Raw genomic sequence first — 13969 nt, forward strand, 5'->3', positions numbered from 1 at the left:
TCGATCCAAGGTTGGAACTTGGCTAGAGCATCTCCTTCTAGCCGACTATGAACATAGCGAGCTTGCGAGAGCAGAGAGCCTATCACAGACCCATCTTCTTCAAGCTTGGCTTTCGCCTTCCATTTCCAGGCTAAGTAGGTCGAGAGTTCTCCCGCGAATTTGTCGAGGAGAGGGAGGCGTTCTCTTCTTTCGTACATAAGGGGTGTTGGTGCTTGCGTGGTTCTTGGTGTATTCGTATTCAGGTTATTCAGTTGTCGCTGGAGCTCCGCCATCTGCAGGGATTGCTGCTGGAGGAAGCTACAGAGTTCAGCGTTGTCTTCTGCGAGGTTTCGGTTTTCGCCCGCGGAAGGGTGTTCGTAGGGGTGTTCGTAATTCATCTCGTTTTCGTACGAGGCCATGGTTCTTGGTCCTGGTAACTTGGAGACCAGGAGGTTCAGTTCTTATTCTTTTTGGAGGAAATACTTCGTAGGCACTCTGGCCTCTTCACAGACACGCGGTTGTGGACTTCTAAGCACTCGGGCTTCTTCGCAGCACTATCACAGTGGTGCGGCTTCGTAGGACTTGGGTAACTTATTCTTAAACTTTAACTTGGGCACCTAGGTGCGATCGTAAACACGGGGCACTCGGGCCGACACAGATGAATCGATTCGTAATGTGACGGGCGTGCCACCGATTAAGCAGATGTTACCGATGTTGCAGATTAAACCGTTCGTACCGCCTGCGCAGTTCGTACGATCCGTTCCAACGGCAATATCAACGGACTTGACACTATCCTGGTAACAGTTTACGAATCGATTAAGGAAAGAAAGAGAAAGAAGATCAGAAGAAGGGGTCGTACGAGGGGGTTCTTATAGAAGGAGGATCGGGACGGAAGAATATCGGGGGTCGCGCTGCAGTGGAGCGCGGAGCGGAAGAATGTTAGGGGTTACGCGGAGGAATCGTTAGAGACTACGCGAGCGCGGAGCGGGATCGCGAGGAGAGGGGCGTTTCGTAGGTACGCGAGAGCACGTGAGAGGGCGAACGGGCGATAGGGGGTTGGTTGCGTAAGTTAACTACTAACGGGTGCTAACCCGTCACAAAATCTGCTGTTGAATTCAAATCTGCTATTGAATTCAAATCTGTCATTGAATTCAAATCTGTCTTCTATTCAAAGTAGTTTAATTTCTCAGTTTGATGAATACACAGATCTGTTTATTGATGAGTTCTTCAACTGATTGATGATAGAGAGATCTCAAAAAGCAGAAGCTCTTTTAACTGTAAAGAGTATTATTTAGAATGAAGAATTTGAACTGAATTATATACAGACAATGACAAATAAGCAGATGATTCAATTAAATATTGAAATGAATATATTTTTGATAATAAAAGATAAGTTAAAGAGTTCTATCTGATAGTCACAGTTGAAGAAGATTAAATTATCTTTATCTGCTGTTTATAGTAATGACAGCAGATCTCATACTGCTTCTGCTTCTGAATTTGAAATTTAGATATTATATATCATCATAATTAAATTGCAATCTGAATCTTTCTAGATTTTACAATACTATTCTATATAAGCAGATCTGAAATATCCTCTTATATCTTCTTCTTTCATAAAGTTCTCAACTGTATGATGTAAGAAAGCTTCAAAATTTTTATTAAACTGATTTTCTAACTGACATCTGTATCTTCTAATTCATTCTTTCAACATATAAAATAACTTCTCTATAGAATTATAATCAGAAGAATATAAGAGTAAGAATAAAAGTTCAATACCAGCTTCTCTGCAGAGATTTTGCAGTGCTTATGAATGATGAAAAGAGTAATTATTTATTACTAGATAGTGATAACCTTGTTGATATTTGAGCAGTATTCAGACATGTACAAACTCATTGAATCTCTCTGTATTATAGAATCTCTGATATATATTATAATCAAGATATTTATTGACATTTATTGCAGATAAGATTAATCATCTGTAAGATTGTTTACAGAGTCTTCTAATACAACAAGAGAATTCTCTACTTGACTATTCATATTATTAATTTGCAGTATATTCATTCACAGTACTCTTATCTAAAAATATAAATTGATCAGATTGATACTGAGTAACTTGAATATACTATTCAGCTTGAAGTTCTTTATTATATTGAGTGATCACAGATTCAATCTATATCAAATAGAACTGATGAATTAGCAGATTCTATAAGTAATAATTACAATAATTAATCATCTTTTTCTGTATCAAATTCAGTTTCTTCAACAATCTAGATATTGATTGAGAGTGAATATCAACATCAAATTCATTCTTCACAAAGCAGATAGCCTCATCACAATATGTAGTTGAATATATCTCAAAAAAATCCTTCAAATCTGATAAGATATCTGATGTGATCTTTGACTTTACATCTCATATTAAATAAGAACTTCTAGCAGTTTCAAAGCAGTGAATATTTTGTTGAATTTGATATACAGTGATCAGATGATACTCAATGATCTGTACAATCTGAGCAGATATATAATCATTATTTAGAAGATGTATAATCTCATTGATGGTAAATTTGCTGAGCTGAGGGGGTATATTGACAGATTTGATGATAAAGGTGTGTATTTGATGATAAAGATGTGTATTTGAATGAATTGAATGATATTTGAATGATTCTAGAGATACATGGATATTTTGATTATTTTTGTGGTGTTTTGCTACTACTTTTCAGGGGGTGGCAGAAAATTCTGTTTTTGCAAGCTTTACATCCGCCACAATAACCTGAAAAAAGTGGCACAGATTGGACCAGGTGCCAGAAAGTGGTTCATACTCAGGCGGAAATATCTAGCTTATGGGTCGCCATTCCTTACAGGTTCAAATGAAGAGGTCTTGAGTAAAATAAAGGGAATCCTTTGGAATCTTCATAATCACCCAAGCTGTTTCCCTAATGTTGTTAACTACAGCACAGTGTGGGAAAATGTTGAGATGATATTTTCAAAGATGGAACAGCAATTATTTGGGCTAGATACTGAAATAAACCTTGCTGAGTGCCATGTCATCCATTCCACACTAAGATCAGGCCAGTTAAGGAAGAAGGCCATCTGTTTCAATGCTGTATCAAGGATATCAGTTAATTTCAGTGATATTCTCAACCGACGTTACATGTGTGGCTTCCAGTTTGATGATAATATCTCAGGCTATGAGGGTGATTTGTCAATTACAATCCCTCTGAAAGGGTTCAGTGGCCTGCGACTAGTATCAGATGGTGAAGGCTTTACAGCCTTGCAGATAAAGAATATATCAGCTTGGGAACAGAATTGGTATGGCTCTGCTCCTGACTCAGGCCATCTTATGTTTGCTCAGATGGAGTGGTCTAGTAGCCATTCTGTCGAACTTGCCATCTCTGTTGATGTACATTCCCTTTCTATTATCATTCTTGGTTCCATCACTAAATCATTGATTGTTAGGCCTTTAAAGTACACGCGATTGCTTATACATCAGATTCACTTCAAAGTCAATCAGTTGCCTGGGACTCCAAATTGCCATCTGAGAGTGTGACATCAACTGTTCTAGTCAATTGACACCCACTTGATGGTGTATTATCCTTCAGCTTTGTTGATAAGCATTTTGGAGATGCAAAAGCTATAAGTGTGTTCATAGATGTGTGGACTCAATCTATTATGGGATTCAAGTTTACATTTGGAAGTAGTCTGGTCAATATCAGCCACCCACATCTGTTGGCAACCAAGATCTCTTTTCATGTTGACTTCCAAGTAGGAGAGGTTTTCACAGTGCTTGCCTGTGCAGAGGCAAATGTAAACTCTGGTGTAGCAATGAAGATGAGATTTTCATTTTCTTCAATTGTTTAGCAATTCCTACTTATATTTTTAGTTCTTCACCAATTTTGGCAGGAGCATTATTTTCAGAGATTCAACAGTGGAAAATTGGTGTGTTGCTGTGTTTCCAAAGGGGGTGTTCTGTACATCTAGAATTAGCCCCTCTGTTTCTAGAGTGAGTGTTTATTTCTCTTCCTTGCAATCTATTTTACTGAAACAATGAGGACAGAGTATAGAGATGAACTGTATATCAGTTCTTGGTGTTCTGCAGAGTGGGCCTCTCCAACAGCATGTAGATGTCAATACTTTGCAGCCAGCAATGTGGTATGAAACAGTTAACATCAAGTTCACTGGATCTTGTGAGCTGACTGTTGCTTTTCTTTCTATGGCAGACTTCACAGCAGTGTCAAGGATTACCATTTATACAGAATGTTTATCTAGGAATGGCTATCTCTGTGGGATCAAATTTTTCCATAGAGATAGTAGCCCAGATATATTAGGAGAAGCACAAGAGAAAGCTCAATCTTTTGCGGTCAATGATGAATTGACATATGTCTCAATCTACTATGACATCAACTTTGGAACATCCTACTGAGTTAAAGGTCTATGTTTTGGCTGCGCCTCTCATTTTATGGATGTGGGATGCTTAGAGGGGTGCATGAGTGAGTCTATTAAGCTATCAAAGAATCAGCATGTTCTGTACTGAGCATTTCATGCATCATTCTCATATCTGAACTCAACAATGTCTGGAATTAGCCTATCTGCATTTGACTAGGCCCTCTTGAGACCAAGCAGCTAATCTCACAATTGATTGGCATTCATCTTTTGAGGACTTTGAAGTGACAGAGGCCGCAGCTAAGATACCAACACACAGACGTGAGAATCTAAGAATAGATACTCCAAAGCACCAATATCTAATATGGAAAAATCATCTCTGCTGCAATAACCTTTTATTTGAGATAATGTATCTAATATGGACGGTTTCCGGTCCTGTATCATGCATGCTATTATGCTGTATATATGAATTGTTTCTACATTAATATCATCAAGATAAAGCTAGAACTTGATAAATCTTTTTAAATCTTGAGTAGATAGAAGAATATTGAGAGTTTTATAATCACTCAATTTGTGCAAAATACATGTATGAGAAGACTGTAGAGAGTGTTTGATGATTTTGAATAGATTAAAGGGTTAAAATTATGTGAAAAACAGTTGAAAAAGTGGAAAATTCAAATGCACCCCTATGTTCGTGAGTGTATATACATAGTAGTTAGCTAGTGATCACACAATGAACAATTTCGATGTATATCACGTGATCATAATGTCGGCGAAACCAGAGCTCCGAAAACCAACTTTGAGAGAACTTGTAACTTAAGAGGTCCAGTCGCGCAAAAAGATGAGCTATCTATTCCCGTGCTGAATAGTTGAGCATATCTCCTTGCGCTCAACAACACTATGGCGCGAAAACAGAGAGCAGCAGCTCAAGCAGCTGCGCAATCGCTGCGTCAGTATCCCCTTCCCCAAAAATTTGCAGAAAAAAACGATCGTGACAGAAAAAATAAGAATATCATTCTCACCCTGCAATATTTGTTTCACAGGAGCCGCGCCGCAACAGGTCGACGAAGAAATGCCGGATGCCGCCCCGTCAAACTCACCCACTCCTCGTGATGCCGATGATGATACCCCAAAGGAGAAAGATGAAACTCCCGTCACAGAAGAACAGGAGGCGGAATCCCAGTCGGAACGACAAGCGGAAGAATCGGACGGTCCATCGCCAGCCACGCCAAATACACCTATGCGCACAGGCAGAGTGTCTGCTATCCCCAGAAAGCGCGGTGGCCGGGTCGGCCGCCCGCCCAAAATTAGAGCCCCAGTGGTGGATGATGGAGCTGGCGAAGCACGGTCAGAAGTTAGTACTCCCGTCCGACGAAGGGGACGAGGCCGCCCATCGGCGGGTGGACGATGGGGACGGGCCAAGGGGGGCCCCTCCCACGTCACCCAGGTCCCGATCGATAAAGAAGGAAATATGATGGATGTTATCAACGATGAGGTTGACCTCCCAGAAGATCCTGAGGGGGAGACGAAGGTCGATAAACTGGGCAATCTCCTGGGCGGGCGCGAATATCGCGTGCGGACGTTTACGATTCTTAATAAAGGGGAGAGACTCTACATGCTGTCAACGGAGCCGGCGCGTTGTATTGGATTTCGGGACTCTTATCTTTTTTTTCAGAAGCACCGGCTGCTTTTTAAGATCATCATTGACGACGATGCGAAGCGTGATTTGATAGAGAGAGACCTTATACCGCATTCATACAAGGGGCGCGCTATCGGTGTGGTAACGGCACGATCAGTATTTCGCGAGTTTGGAGCCAAGATAATTATTGGGGGACGCAAGGTCATCGATGACTATTCGGCGCAAGCCGCCAGGGAACGAGGGGACGTGGAGGGTGAATTGGCTGTGCCGGAGGACAAGCTGCCAGGCCCTGGAGAAACATATGACAAGAATCGCTATGTTGCCTGGCATGGTGCAAGTAGCGTTTATCATTCCGGGGCTCCTTCAGTACCCATGCCAATGGGAAAAACTGTAGATCCCAAGAAACGGAAGGTGATTGTAACGGGGGATAACTGGATGATTGAGCATGCCAGGGAAGCAAGGTAAATTGCCATGGCTCGGCCTTCGTCCGCTTCGTTTTACATATATTTTTTTATCAATATCGAATTCTAATCAATAATCTACAGTCGGTTCAATTCTACACTCCTCGCAGCTCGCCGCGAAAATCTTGATGGCCACTACGACATCCACACAAACATCATGCAATATCCTAGGATCATGCAATCCACCCACGTTCGATGGGAAATTATCCCACCGCCAGAATCAACACGGGCAGATAGATCACAGCTCATCAGCAGCGCTTCAACAGCTGCCCTTGGCGTCACGGATGGGACACCAGCAAGCTCAGTTGATGATGTGAAGGAGCGAACGTCCAATGACCTTCCCAGCCAAGTTGAAACGGACAAATCCACCAAAACCTCATCCACAATATTCCCTTCCGTACCTGCTATCTTCAGCCGCAACTTTGAAATCCAAGACATATACTATGAAACGCCACCAGAGTCCTCGTTGGGTCTTCCCGGCCCAGATGGGGATGTACGAGATATAGGTTCGAATGGGTTAATTAGTATATCGCTTGGCAGGAACACTCCTCTCTTCCACACCAGTCCCGAGGTGCTTGCAGAGCTGCCACGTGAATGCCAGATTGCCTACCGCGAAGCAGCCGTCCGGGAGTGGGAGTGGAAGAGTCGGTGGAGAAGCGAAAGGGAGGATGGGCTAAGAGCACCGTTGAAATTAAATTATTCGTGGAATCCATGACGAAAAAGAAAAATAAATGGCCGGTGAAAATGAATATGGCGTTTTCGTATAGTAATGACTATCATCACTGGGCTTTTTCGGCTTGGGATAATAAAGTTGGTTCGGATGATAAGTCGGATGTTCCAAGAGAGGAAAAGGGAATCAAATCAGAATGAGAGACTTGCGGGGATTTTTTTCTTTCTATTTCTTCTTCTTTTTCTTCTCTGTCCGTCTGGATCGCTCAAACAGAGATTCTCTTTCTTTTCTTCACATATGGAGTCTGGCTGGCTGGGTGGATGACTTTAGTTTGTTACTTTCTCTTGCGATGGATGGCGTCTTAAGAAGGCCTTTTTTTCGGTGGAGCAGGCGCGCTAATCACTTTTTTCTTGTATGCTTATGCTCGTACTCTGTGCTAACTATTATATACATTTATTTATAAAATCCCTTCGCTATCCCCTGATTTCGGCATTTGGGTGAGTGAATTTTCACCCTTTTGTATCTGTTAAGCTCATGTTCCCAACCCATACACCATAAGGGGGCGGATCTCCTATCCAGCGCTCTATGCTCTCTGGTGAAATGAAATGAGAACTCTCGGCGGGGTTTCCACTTTGCATCACGCTTGGGAAGTTGTTCTACAGCTTGGACACGCAACGACTGAGCCGCTATGTAGCTAGCTAGCTACCACATGGTGAGCCGTGCCCCAACTCCCTCCAGTCAGCTACTCGAACCCTTGCAGCTGAACGCTGCTAACGAACTTCACCCTTGTAACAAGGGGGTAGAGCTGGAGCTGTCGCATTTGATTCCCTGAGCTGCGCACATTCATCACAGGCTGGGATATCTTATGCCGTGCCCTTCTTTCACGGGTCCTCCCGTCGACGCGTGTGAGAAGAGTCATTGCGTAATTGGTGTCGACATGCTTCTCAAATCTAGGCTTATCAGGGACCACTAACAGAATCGAGAAAATAGCCACGGATTTTTCCTTCGCTTCTAGTAATTGCTAGTATCTCCTGAGCTAAAGAAGCAAGCTTCGTGAGAAAGTCAGTGCAACACCCCTCAGTCATCATCAACTTCAACAATGCCTGGAAATGGTATGTCCACTCTGTGATGGCTATGGAAGGATATACATAATACGGCCCAGTCTCGACTCCCCTTTCCTGTTGTTTGAGACAACTTGAGAAGCTCCAAACACTTTTAGCCCTTTCTTCGATTCGTCCAAAAATCCCTCATAGTTAGGAGAGCACTATCTCGAGGGGAAAGGAAGCCAGTATGGCGGACATAAATCACTCATTACGGGGGTCTGTCCGCTCCCTCTTTCGTTCGTTGTCTGTGTCTGTGTCTGTGTCTGCGCCGTGTTGTCTGAGCCGTTCCTCTATTCGAATTTCTCGAGTCAAACAATAGGAGGCCCAACAACACCTTTCATAGCCACCATGTGGAAACCGCCGCTAAATTTCATCACCATACATTGTTCGTCGCTGGCTCTCATTCCTGGACCCGGAAATGGCATTGATATTTGGACTAACTTTCTGTCAACCTGTCACTAGATGCTTATATTGTCACACTGAGCATTTCTTCATTGGTCGTTCTATATCCTTATGGGAATCTGAAAGCAATCGACGCATATTTCTTCGGCGCCTCGTCCTGTACAGAATCTGGTCTTAATACGTGAGCCAACGCTGCCTCCGATTTGTTAGTTTGATGGATGTAGTTGCATGATTTAATTGACTTACTAAGGATGAACGTTTATATCTAGCTACGACGTCAAGGATCTGAAAACCTATCAGCAACTGTTCATTTATGTCATTCCCATTATCTCCCACCATGCATTCATAAACATTGCAGTAGTCCTTGTGCGTTTACATTGGTTCAGAAAACGACTCGATGAGATCGGTAATATGGCCCATTATCGTACTTTGGGATTTCTCCGAGTAAAGGTATTCTACAGGCACTGAACTAGGAATAGCTCCCACTCAGGTTCGACATCGTCACGATGTAGAAGCCAAGGCCTACAAACCCCTTGAAAATGGGAAGAAATATACTAGCAACGATCAGCATATAACTGATGCTACTGCCCTAAATGTGTAAGTTGATTGCCCTGTGATCGCATCTACAGTTGCCAAGCTCCATGCTAACCTGTCCATTCAGGATATCGACTGGTGAACATACGAACGAAACAGATAAGCCCCAGGCTCAAACTGCCGAACCAACCGGTAGAAGCATATCATTCGCAGCTGATGTGAGAGGCTACGATAAATCAAAAGCCTTATATGTGCCGCCTCCGCAGGAGCGTGACAGGGGTAAGATCGTTTTCCAGAAAATGTCATGAAAATACAATATGTAGTACTGATTTGCGAGAAATAGGGAGACCAATGGTAGAAATTGACGAAATATTTAGTGACGACGATGAAATCACGAAGACAAACGATTCCAATGTTAGAGGATCGCTCCCCGCACGTCGAAAGATAATGGGTAGCTCTCGCATTACTAGTACTACCACGCTTGAGAGAGTCGCTTCATCTATCTTCGTGCTTGAGGGGAGGCCTAGTACGAGGCAAAAACAACCGCCGCTTCAACATTCTCTTTCAGAGCATTTGCATCTACCGTTGTCCTCTCACGCAGCTTTAGGGCCCAATTCTCAGTTTCGCAATTTAACGGCCGAGGATCGAGAAACGTTGGGCGGGATCGAGTATCGTAGTCTGAAATTGTTGCTCAAAATCGTCACTGGTGATTTACATCTATTACTATTTGCGTTGGTGTAACGAATGAACTGACGGATAAAGCATACTTTTTCGGCCTTCACCTCTTTGGCGCGGTATGTTTGCTTGGTTGGATCCTACATTCGGATCCGAAATATCGGAAGTATCTAAAAGAGTGTGCTCAGTCCCCTGTGTGGTGGTGAGTACGCTTCCTCAACTAAAAGGTGTGGAAATTTCAACAGATCCCTTAACGCAATTCCAGGGCATTTTATTCATCGCAGACGATGATAAGTAATCTTGGATTCACACTTACTCCCGACTCGATGATCTCCTTCCGGGATGCGGAATGGCCGATGATCCTCATGAGCTTCCTTGCCTATGTCGGAAACACATTTTACCCCTGTTTCCTCCGCTTTATAATTTGGACGATGTCCCTAATAGTCCCGAAAACATCACCGCTGAAGGAGCAGCTCAATTTCCTTCTGAAGCATCCGCGTCGATGTTACACGCACCTTTTCCCAAGCGGAACAACTTGGGCTCTCTTTGCGGTCCTTTTTATCCTGAACTTCGTGGACATAATTCTGATGATAACTTTGGACCTCCACAATCCAGCTGTTAACGATTTACCCTGGGGAAAGCGAATTCTGGCTTCGTTATTCCAAGCAGCGTCCACACGACACACAGGAACGGCGTCATTCAACCTGGCAAATGTAAATCCCGCTGTCCAAGTCAGCATATTGGTCATGATGTACATCGGTATCTTTCCCATCGCACTCTCAACGCGCGCGTCCAACACATATGAACAACGGGCGTTGGGGATATACCCACATGATCGTGAGTTGGATGAATATAACGGCAAAACTTACATCTTGGCCCATATCAAGAACCAACTGACGTTCGATCTATGGTATATTTTCCTTGGTTTCTTTTGCATCTGCGCTTCCGAGTCGAAAAAGATCATGGATCCTAATGAACCGGTGAGAGTTGTATAATTTTCCCCCCTTTTTTCTGCCTCTTTCCGGCTTGAAAAATTCTCCTTAACCTTCCTTCAATTTCGCTTTCAATTGAGAGTTCTCCGGGCTAATGGATAACAGGCATTTTCTGTTTTCGCGATGTTGTTCGAAGTGACATCTGGCTAGTAAGTACAGCGGGTTCTTCTTCCCTTCATTGTTCCCTTCTCGTAAAAACATTTCTCCTTTCCTTACTAAATTACCCAAGTGGAAACGTCGGCCTCAGTCTAGGTTATCCCGGCATCAACACCTCTCTATCCGGAAAATTCAGCGTCTTTAGCAAATTGATCATGTGCGCCATGATGTTACGCGGCCGCCATCGCGGTTTACCATCCCAACTCGATCGCGCCGTCATGCTTCCTGGCGACCGCCTTGTCGATGGCGATGAGAGGGAAAACACTACTGAGATCAGAAACTCAACAAAAATCAAACGCCATCACACCCACTGATGAAATGTGGAATGGAGTCAAAGGAATTAGACTTAGCTCCAGGAGGAGCCTTTATTTTGACTTAAAAGAAACTAGGGTGTTGGAGCCGCTCATTCGAAGAAGGTGGTGAAACTTTCCTCTTTGGACTGGCCAAAAAGCTTGTATCAAAAAGGCGTCTTTGCGGGATTGCGAGTTGATTGGTATGGCCTTTGGGGATGAAGTAATATTTTATCATATGTGACACTCCATACTAGGCCTAGATATAACGTTGCTCATGAGCAAGTCCCTGTCTCAACACTCCCTTCCCTGGTACAACTTACATATATCATTGATGCTCCAACCCCACTCTCCTCACCTCCTCACCCCAACGTGAACAGGTCCCCTAGTCATTCTCTCCACCAGCTTGATATATCCAATATGATTTACCAATAATAAGGTCCTTCAGCATCAAGCAAAAATTTTCCAGAGCGAGCTCGAGATATTTCTGAGGATCAATGGGCGAATTTTTTAATCGTTGCATACTTGCCCACCGGAAATTTCTAAGTAGCGGGTTTCCCCTCCATCCAAGGCTACGTACGGACAAGAACTGCTTCTGACGCACTTATCATATGGATTCTCCTCATTATGCAACCTAATATATATATATATAGTTAGTGGCTCGGGCCACTCACCCACAAACGAAACATCCTTCGGTCATATGGGCCCTTTCAGACCATTCAGTCGCATTCGCCCTTTTCCATTTTTCATGCAGTAGGAAGACATATCTACTTGAACTGGAGAGTGCTTGGCCACATGTACTTATTTCCATTCCCGGGAAGTCAAGTTCCTCGCTACCGGCGGATATAGTAACAAAAGAGGAAAAGACAAGGTATATATGTAAAACATATATATATATATAGATATATCTTGAGCTGAATTCGTGCTTATCAAACCTACCACGACTGGCGTCAACATGGATATTTCAGGCTGAGCTTTTATTTATTATTATTATTTATAGTTAGCATTGGCTTCTGAGTAGAGTCGTACTTGACTGAGTAATCCTCCACAAAAGGCCAATGTCAGCGGAGACGGGTCAGCGGCTGACAGCAACAGGCAAAAGGAATCATAAATGATACTCTCTCATAGATGAATTGATCTGGTGATTGCCAGAAAGCCCCCGGGAAGATAAATCATGATTATTGCTCATCATCATCATCGTCACATGCACAGCTGCAGACGTCCACTGAAATGACTCGCTGCATGTCGTTACACGTATTTCTATATGTAGAAACCCATGTCCCTTTTCAAGGCCTGGGGGAGGCTGTGATGGTTCATTCAGCGTCACATCAACGTTTGACTCGGTTTTCCCATGCATACCCGTTCAGTTTTTGCCCCACCCCCACCAACTAACTACCTGTCGAACGTTTGTTGTTCCAAAGAAGCAGAGAGAGGCTATGAAAAAGTTTGAGCACATGTAGGCAATTCCATCTTATACCGACACTCCCTACTGATTATCAAAAGTGTATCTAAAGGATAGCTTGGGAAGTGATTTCTTAAGGATTGATAAAAAATAATACATGCATGATATCCACACTTGCTTAACTAACAGATTCTTCACTCCTTCAAAGCTCTTTATACGCAGCGTAGAGCTCTCCATGCAAAAATAGACCCCTTCTAAATTTTAAAATTAGAAATGTTAAAATATAGAGAGCACTAGTTCTAACTGAGACTGTAGAGAGCCTATACACTGTAGAGAAGGGTTCATGGTTGGGGGGGAAAGCCAGAGAGGATTCATAGGCTCCCTTGTAAGAGTGCCCTGGCAGACATTGAAAGTGGGCATCATAGCCACGCAGAAGTTGAGTTAATAATGCTGTGGGGTGGATAACTATTGACCACGATCTATCAAGAATAGAAGGGATGTTTGAATAAATCGCCGTCTTCGATATTGTATACTGGTGGGTACTGGTGGTATGAGTTGCCACGCAATTTTTTTTTTTAAAAAAGAAGCATCGAAGGAACGTCCGGGAAAATGGGGCTCGATCCTGCTCTGCCTTTCATGAGGAACCTGGACGAAGTCGCACACATGGATGTTTGTGCTGACCAAGGGACCCCCGTTTGATTCCTAGATTCCGTCTGCCTGGGCGAAGGCTGGAGCCAGGTGGCGGCGGGCAGAGCTGAAGCCTGGAGGTGACACACCTTCTACGTATTCTGAGGACGCAACGCGCTGCAGGTTGCGTAGCAAAAGGGTGATGTAAAAATACATGATGGACGGATGACGTTTGGATGTTCTTTTATTTATTTTCATTTTCATTTTTTTATTTTTCTATGGTCGCCCGTTGATGGCAAGATCTGACTGGCTGCAGAGACAAACAAAACAAACAAGAAGGAAAAAAGGGAACACCGGTTGGATCCTCCCAAAATTCTCCTGGTTGGCTGGTTTGAAATAACCAGGTCTCCTTTCGTGCTTGGCCAGGAGACGGCAGAATTCTTCGACAGAGGTGCTTGCCGCTACGCCTCGGAATTACTCAGGTGGGGAATGCAGCTCAAGGAAGACCAGCTGTGTATTACGTGTGGAGGCATTGGTGGAATTTCTGGAAATTTCAAAGAAAAATAAATTTCCACTTTTCTTTTTGTGTTCAAACCTGTCTTGAGTCCCAATAGATTCGCTGAAGCCCCATCTAAGCGGGAATTTTTCGTGTTGAGTTTTCG

General features: G+C 43.3%; 4 protein-coding genes across 4 annotated transcripts; all 4 read left to right on the top strand.

The window, feature by feature from the left end:
• Positions 1-2515: 2515 nt before the first annotated feature.
• HCBG_06813 (uncharacterized protein) lies at positions 2516-3546 on the top strand (the record flags this gene model as incomplete). Its single annotated transcript, XM_045433862.1, has 3 exons — positions 2516-2582; positions 2934-3376; positions 3433-3546. The coding sequence occupies 3 exons, from the start codon at positions 2516-2518 to the stop codon at positions 3544-3546; spliced, it is 624 nt and encodes a 207-aa protein (XP_045285343.1).
• Positions 3547-5238: 1692 nt separating this feature from the next.
• On the top strand, positions 5239-7581 carry HCBG_06814 (nuclear localization protein; the record flags this gene model as incomplete). Its single annotated transcript, XM_045433863.1, has 3 exons — positions 5239-5305; positions 5400-6456; positions 6541-7581. 3 exons carry the CDS (start codon positions 5257-5259, stop codon positions 7169-7171), a joined length of 1737 nt encoding a protein of 578 aa, XP_045285344.1.
• Positions 7582-8577: 996 nt separating this feature from the next.
• Positions 8578-11302, top strand: HCBG_06815 (potassium transporter; the record flags this gene model as incomplete). Its single annotated transcript, XM_045433864.1, has 10 exons — positions 8578-8614; positions 8692-8812; positions 8901-9037; positions 9111-9228; positions 9293-9444; positions 9509-9871; positions 9928-10042; positions 10106-10820; positions 10938-10981; positions 11062-11302. The coding sequence occupies 10 exons, from the start codon at positions 8578-8580 to the stop codon at positions 11300-11302; spliced, it is 2043 nt and encodes a 680-aa protein (XP_045285345.1).
• A 1987-nt stretch (positions 11303-13289) lies between these two features.
• Positions 13290-13874, top strand: HCBG_06816 (uncharacterized protein; the record flags this gene model as incomplete). The annotated part of the gene is made up of 3 exons (XM_045433865.1): positions 13290-13349; positions 13387-13447; positions 13624-13874. 3 exons carry the CDS (start codon positions 13290-13292, stop codon positions 13872-13874), a joined length of 372 nt encoding a protein of 123 aa, XP_045285346.1.
• Between the last annotated feature and the right edge of the window lie 95 nt (positions 13875-13969).

This window comes from Histoplasma capsulatum, assembly GCF_000150115.1.
Source record: "Histoplasma capsulatum G186AR genomic scaffold supercont2.10, whole genome shotgun sequence".
NCBI classification, from domain to species: domain Eukaryota; kingdom Fungi; phylum Ascomycota; class Eurotiomycetes; order Onygenales; family Ajellomycetaceae; genus Histoplasma; species Histoplasma capsulatum.